The sequence below is a fragment of the Rhincodon typus genome, chromosome 13, assembly GCF_021869965.1.
Source record: "Rhincodon typus isolate 14 chromosome 13, sRhiTyp1.1, whole genome shotgun sequence".
Classification (NCBI taxonomy): Eukaryota; Metazoa; Chordata; class Chondrichthyes; order Orectolobiformes; family Rhincodontidae; genus Rhincodon; species Rhincodon typus.
The window spans coordinates 22,984,554-22,992,516 of NC_063344.1; the positions used below are offsets into that span (position 1 = coordinate 22,984,554).

Genomic DNA, 7,963 nt, shown 5'->3' on the forward strand with positions numbered 1-7,963 from the left:
TTCTAATTTTACCTGTAGTTCTTTTTCTCAGAGGAAATAGTTCTTCCTTATTTGTCCTATTAAAACTTTAAAACATTTCAGTTAATAAGTTTCTGAAAAATCTCACCTTAAGTGTCTCCACATGACAGAAATCTCTCACCCCTGGTGACATTCTAGTATCCCTGCATTCACTTCAAAATCTTGACATACATGCTGAAGTGTTGCGCTAAAAATTGGACGCGGTACTTTAACCAAGGCCAAACTAGTGAGTTAAGCTTTAGCATAACTTCTTTCCTTGGCTCATATTTATAAATCCTACCATCCCATGTGCTTATTTTCAGAAAGAGAAAGGTCTTATCCACTTGTTTTGCCATCTTCAAAGTTTTGTACCTGCAAAGCCTCGTTCCTGAAATACCATTAAATCTACTTGTCATTGAATTTCTTTGCACTGTTTCATAACATGTTTACTCCTAATTCGGACACTAATTTCATCAGGAAACTATTTGGTTGATTAATTTCACTGCTAAAAAAAAAATCCTCCAATCTCTTGTCTATTTTGTTGTCAGATCCTACCCTTCCATTTAAGTTTGGATACAATTTTCTCTTTCCCATCACCCAATGGCAGTGTGCCATCAGCTTTCCAAATGTCAACCTTTGGAATTCCCTCCCTAAAGCTTCCCAACTCTCTCTCTCTCCCACTCCATGAAAGTGGCTAGTGACCTGAATCAATCTTTAGTTCAATTTCAATTTTTGTCTCTGTATGCTCATGTTTTGAGTTTTTAAAAATACTTCTAAAATATTAGACAAATGTGAACTATTTGTGTTGTTGATGATAAGTTACAATTGCTTTGAGCAACTCCATCGATATCCTTTGATAGGTTAGGCTTTATACCTGAACAGAACAAAACCTGATTTTTGCATCTTGATAAATAAAATCCAAATTAACTGCAACAGCTTCTTCAGAGCTCCTGACTTATCTTAATAAAATAGATTTATTAACGGGTCTGTTAAAACAAACGTGCAGAAATTAAATATTGCAATGCTGGAAATCTGAAATAAAAACAAAAAAATTTCAAAATATTCAATAGTGAACTGACTGACTGAAACCAATTCAGGCAATATTTTTGTTTTTATTGTTGCAATGATTATGTGTGTTTGCAATATGATTTACCATTTTTGCAGTCTTGATTTTTACCAATTGCTCCACTTTCCCTTTATTTCTGGAATACTTACTTCTTCTCTGTAGTGTTAACGTTGATCCAAAGATTAGAGCTTTTGGCAAAGGTGTGTGTGATGCAGCTTCCTCTCAGGAAACGTGTAGAAAGTGCTTTAATTTCATACCATGTTCCCATGAACTGAAAAGCAAAATGTTAAACATTAGGTTAATGAACCTGAATGTAAACATCACCTAAAATTCAACAATAATATCAAAACAACTTTCATTTCCTGTGAACCCTTCATACTTCAGATCATCTCAGACATCACATAGTTCATTACTATTTAAAATATGATCACTGTCAAGCACAGCAGTCAATTTGTATGAAGCTTTGCATTGCAGCAATCAAATGCATCCTTTTATAATTGTTTGAGGGATAATTGCTGGTTATTACACTGGAAGAAATCCATTCTGGTTTTCAAAGTGTAACGGTACGTTTTATGTCTGCCTGAATTGGAAGTTGCGGCTTTGATTCACCCAAAAGGTATCGCAAAACAATGGTCCTTGAGTATTGCACTGAAATGTCAGCCCAGATCAGTGATTCTGAACTAGTGGGGCAGGATGTGAAGATCATCTATGTGGCACACACAGGTTCTGAAAAAAATGCATTGAGAACAGAATTAAAATATATCTGTTTGAACATATATGAAGACATGTTAAAAAAACCACTGCACGTTTCTTCCAAATATTTTTGTGAGCAAGCCATCCTTGCCACGGCTCCTATAATATGGAAGGAAACCAACTTCAGCTTGAAACAGCTTTTCATGTCACTATTTCAAACATTACCCCAAGAATTGGCATGTTTGCCAATTGGTACAACCATATGCTTCTCATTGAGGCTAAATCATTATCTCCTTTTTTTATTTACAATTTGACAATAAAATGAACTCAGCAAAATCATTGCAATTTTTAATACCCTTAAATTTCAATTATTGATTAGTACTGTATAACACTTCCATGCATATAAATGTAAAAATGCACTCCTTTGAGAAAGTGAGTTTGGCTTTTATATGGAGGGACCAATATTTTTTGCCAAAATGGTTAGTGGCATGTATGTTGCAAAGGGTTTTGAACAATTAATCAAAATTCTGAGTCCAAGTGGAACTTTGTGGTCTTCAAAGGAATTCATAATCAGTGACAATTAGAAAAAGATGTCAACAGTCTTCCATGTTTTAAGCTAGTCCCTTTCCATCATGATGTGTAGGCAAGTCATATGGATAACATGCTTCAAGATTAATAGTTAAAAATGATCCAAAATATCTCAGGGCACAATCTCATTGTTGGTCATCAAGTTTACATTGGAGGAGGACACAACATTTGCATGAGTCAGGCTGGTTTACGAATCACTATAGGGACTTCTCCAACACCCACTTCTCCACGCCTATCTGAAATATTAGCACCTCTCGGTGTGAGGAGGATTGGTTCCAGTTACCTCCAACTCTGCCAATGGACTGATTTGCATCTCCACAAGACGAATGACCAGATAACATTCTGGGGACCCGAGTTCAAATCCCACCATGGCAGATGGCGAAATTCGAAGTCAGCAAAAATATCTGGAATTAAGAATCTAACAATGACCATGAATCCATTGCTGATTGTTGGAAAAACCCATCTGGTTCACTAATGTCATTTAGGGAAGGAAACCGCCATCCTTACCTAGTCTGGCCTACATGTGACTTCAGACCCATTGCAATGTGGTTGACTCTGAACTGCCCTCGGGGCAATTAGGGATGGGCAATAAATGCTGGCCTAGCCAGCAACACCTTCATCCCGTTAGTGAATAAAGAAGAAAAAAAAAACACTTTGCTCATTTTTCCTTTTATTTGAAACAATTCAGAGATGCCTCACTGGTCGGGTCCACATATGATCTTGTAGAGTTTGGTACGTGACCACTGAGTTGACAGTTGTCATTATTACAACAGGTTTCTTTCTAGTCAGAGCAGCAGGAATTCTTGGCCTCAGGAAGCCCAGAACAATTTTCAATTCCCTTGTAAGGGGTGCATGAAATTTCAACCCCTTAAAAGCCAAAAGGTAACTCATAGAAACAGTATGGTCCATGAACAAACTATCCACCTCTATGAGTGACATGCAAAAGAGTCTGGAATTAGATTTCCACCTCTGAAATGTGCTTTGTTTCTTCACTTATTTTCCCCCCTCAAATTAGCTGAGTCATAAACATCAAGCTCACATGATACATTAATAAATCATCTTGAATGCTTCTTCCATCCAAAAAGCCAATTGTTTACTTAGCAATGTGCTATTACTGCTAGGTCTTTCCAAACACAAAACAAAAATTTGTAAATTATGCCTTGCAGGTCATCGAATTTGTTTTTCAAAAAAATCAAAACCAATCCAGAAGAAAACTGTGGATTCCTTCCTATGAAGAAGAGACATGAAGTGAAACAAAGGGAATTATTTTGTAAATTACTGTATGGGAAGCGAGCATCACTGGCAAGGCTGACATTAGCTGTCCATTCCTAATTGCCCTTGAGTTGATTAGTTCTCCAGGCCATTTCAGGTGCAGTTTACAGGAGATCACATTTCTGTGGGTTTGGAGTCATATGTGGCCAGACTAGCTAAGAGCCCTTCCCTACCGAGACATTAGTGAACCAGATAGGTTTTTATGACCAGCAGCAATGGTTACATGGTTTTAATTCCAGATTTTATTAAATTCAAATTTCATTATCTGTCATGGTGGAATTTGTCCTCCACAGATTAGCATGGATTCTGGATTATAAAATGGTCATCTAATGATGTGGCAGAGTCTTGCAATTTCCTTTCTTCAAATCAACATCAATATCTAACAAATACATGTCTCATTAATTGCTCTATATGCAATCTCCTTTATAATATATTATGTTATATTTTACTACATTATATCTTTTGGCAGTGACTGCAAACAGTCAATTAGTGTGCTTTGCAATACCTTCTACATTTATTTGAGTGTAAATATTACAATTCTTAACATGAAAGATGCCAGTGCTTGACAACATTAGTTAACCATTTTGTGCGGTACAGTTTCTTGATTCAAATGTAATATAGCCAGATCTGGAATAAAGTTTTCTCAACTTTCTCATTCATTTGCCTTACAACAAAACTCAAAAAAAACATGCTTAACCAAACCGTTGGAGTTCTTTGAGACAGTAATGTGCTGTGGAAAAAGAACCTGTGGATGGACTGAGCTTGGATTCTCAGAAGGCATTTGACAAGATGCCACTTTAAAAGTTATTGTGGAATGTAAAAGAACTCATGGTTTGGGAGTAACGTGTTGACATGGAAAGAAAATTGGCTAGCTAAGATGTAACAAATAGTGTACCCACAGATGGGTGCTGAAGCTTCAACTTGTGCCATAAATTACTTTACTGAAGTTCTGAAGGTATAATTTCTAAGTTTGCTAATGAAACAAGGATAAATCGGAAAGCAAGTTGTAAAGAGGACATTAGGAGGCTACAAGGTATATGGATAAGCTACACGAGCGGGCAAATATCAGGCTAATGGAGTAATGTGGAATTTTCCATTTTGGTAGGAAGAACAACTCAATAGCATAATATCTGAATAGTGAGAGATTGCAGGGCTCTGAGATAGAGAGGGGACTGGGTAATATTAATCACAAAGATTTAGTATAAAGTACAGCAAGTAATTAGGAAAGCTAATAGAATGTATGTACATATTAATCTCCTTATTTAAGGAAGGATATAAATGCAAAGAAAGCAGTTCAGAGAATGTTTACCAGACTAATATCTCAAAAGTGTATGTTAGCTTATGAGGAAAGGTTGGACAGGCTTGGCTTGTATCTGCTGGAGTTTAGCAGAGTAAAAGTAACTGGACTGAAACAGATTTTCCTGAGGGATCTGGACAGGGTCAATGCAGAGTGGATATTTGCTCCTGTGGAAGAATCTAGAATTAGGGGTCACTGTTTAAAAATAGGTGGTTGCCTAGTTAAGACAGAGACAAGAGGATGGCACATCTTCCTCAAAAAGCAATGAAGGCAGTTTCCTTGAATATTTTTAAGGTAGAGGTAGATTGATTCTCAAAAACATGGTGAAAGTTTATCAGAAATCAATGGGAATGTGGAGTAATCGATCAGCCATGATCTTGTTGGATGACAGAGGGGGCTGAAAGGCTTACTTCTGCTCATAATTCATATGTTTGCATGTTCATATTACATACAGGACCTCTGTTACCTTCAGCAGACAATTGGTTTCATCAGGCTATGCTGGAGTGAAATCCAATTCCCAGAAGTGAAAGAACAATGTGCTGAAGCACTCTGCTATTCAGTCTTCTTAATAAGTACTGTTTTCTACAATTTCTAAAAGCTTCAAAGCATGTTGGTACAGCAGGATAGGTGATGCCACATAACTAACTAATCAACAACATCTACTCACTTCACTGAGAGTGAAATTTCTTTGCACCGGTAATTTTGGACATGATTTGAGACTTCCTTTGGTGAAGCAGATAGAAAACACAAGCAGCATCAATATCAGTCGCTGCATGTTACCGTTTTGGTGGTGATCTGAAAGAAAGAGAACCTATATTAGATTTATCGACCTCATTATTCTGAGCTTGCATTCCAGAGAGTGGCATTTTCAAATAACAGATGTTAAAGCAGAAACACTGTTTAAAATATAGCACATCCTTATATACGTTACTCAGTAGCTTAACTGCACTTTTTATATAAGACAGCATCAATGAAATTATTTTTAACTCAGTTGTTAATCTTGTTAAAGTTAATTATAATCATCTCCAATCTTTGCTTTTAATTTCCTTTTAACAGGAGTGCTGTTGAAAACATTGAGATCAGGAACTGGAAAGTTACACAACTGGAAAGGTTAATTCTGCTTCGCTCTCAACAGAAGTTGCCAAACCGACTGAGTTTCTTCAGAATTCTTTTTTAATGTATATTTCAAATTAACATTGCCTTATAATGGTTCAGTCTGGTATTTTAATCAGTTCCGTTCATTATCGAGTTCTTTTCAGAACCGGACCCGAAACGTTAACTCTGATTTTTTTTCTTCTCTGATGCTGCCAGACCTGCTGAGCTTTTCCAGCGACTTCTGTTCTTGTTCCTGGTTTACAGCATCCGCAGTTCTTTTAACAATCATTGGAGTTTGACTCTACCCACCAAACAAACCAAAGGCATTTCTTACTTGTGCAAGATTCTCGGCTTTCCTCGCAGCACTTTCTGATGGGAGAACAGACCCTGTGGCCGGCGCCCATTAAACCGACCTGAACCTCTAAGTGATGATGGTCGACCTATTGCGTATTGCAAGCTGCTATATACACATAGTTTGCAGTCTTTGTTCTTGTTGGGCATTCAGACTTTTCACTGGCTTTTCGTGCTATTTAATTTGGAAACTATGTTGGAACAATTGAGCAGAAAACTTACGTTCATTACCTCTGAACGCTTTCCAATCACTTTCCTATGTTCCTCTTTTTTAGTAAATCATGAATCAACACGTCGGCCCACCCTCGGGTCCACACACCTCGACGCTATTTAAATGAATTGTACCAATTTGTTTTTAGTCGATAGTTTAAATATACTGCTGCAATTTTCTTGTACAAATAAACTCACTTACACGTGGTGTTTTCATTTAAAACTCCCAAAAAATACAGTCCCGTTTCTTCTTCCAACTGACTCAAAATAGGCAGAAAAATTATCAGGCCAGGCAGCATCAGAGGAAGTTCATTTTCTGATGAAGGCGCCCGACTCTTTCCTGCTCCTCTGATGCTGCCTGGCCTGCTGTGTTCCTCCAGCTTCACACTGTGTTATCTCTGACTCCAGCATCTGCAGTTCTTACTATCTCTGAGAAAAATTATCAGGTTTTAGCAAGGGGGTAGCTAAGGTCAGAAACCCACCCCAGCTGCAAATTAGTTTGTTACAAAAGCCCTTCTCTGTTTAAATACCACCTCCCACAAAATTAAAATTCCCAGCAGCTTACCCTGAAACAAAGTGGAGAGTGAGTGATGCTGTGACCCGCAGGTATTGTCTGCCACGACCTACTGAACAGCCCCACAACCAGTCCTTTTATCCGACTCCTCGCTACCCACTAGATCAGAGAGTTACCTAACAGGGCGAGATAAAAGTAATCCCAGCCCGCGGTCTCTGGGGAGATCCCAGCAATGTACACGTCTATATATAAGTAATGTTGAGAGAGTGCTCGTCAAACTGCTTAGTTACTCTACAGTGCACTATATGCTTTTAAAACAGAAGGTGTGCATTGTAGAAATTAATGCAAGTTTTGAGCTCTGGTGAAATAATCGATCTGTCTTGGGAAGTGTCACTTCTACTAAACGTGCATGGGTGCTGAAAGGAGTTATTACCTCACAGTCTGCGAGCTCCGAAACACCTCTTTGGTTTTGTTCAGTCAATTCACAGATTTAAGGGGGCGAGACTAGTCTGTACATGGCAAGCGCATTCAAGCAGCAATTAAAATAATAACCTTTTTTTAAAAAATGTGGACTTATCTATCTTCAGGCGTCTGTTACAAATTAAAGCTTTCTGCATGTAAATTTCCCCATGGTATACAACACATTCCACTTCAGACCCCCTCTTCCTCCGTTACATTGATGACTGTATCGGCGCCGCCTCGTGCTCCCACCAGGAGCTCGAACAGTTCATCCACTTCACCAACACCTTCTACCCCAACCTTAAGTTTACCTGGACCATCTCTAATACCTCTCTCCCCTTCCTGGACCTCTCTGTCTCCATATCAGGCAACCACCTCGAAACCGATATTCATTTCAAGCCCACCGACTCCCACAGCTACC

General features: G+C 38.2%; 1 protein-coding gene across 1 annotated transcript in view; it reads right to left on the reverse strand.

Annotated features, from left to right (window-relative positions):
• Positions 1 to 5,688, reverse strand: part of LOC125484656 (apolipoprotein D-like) — a 30,905-nt gene extending 25,217 nt beyond the window's left edge. Inside the window, exons 1-2 of the mRNA XM_048604173.1 lie at positions 5,581 to 5,688; positions 1,213 to 1,334 (exon numbers count right to left, since the gene is read on the reverse strand). Of these exons, the coding sequence (XP_048460130.1) occupies positions 1,213 to 1,334; positions 5,581 to 5,688 (230 nt within the window). The remainder of the gene's footprint in view (positions 1 to 1,212; positions 1,335 to 5,580) is intronic.
• Between the last annotated feature and the right edge of the window lie 2,275 nt (positions 5,689 to 7,963).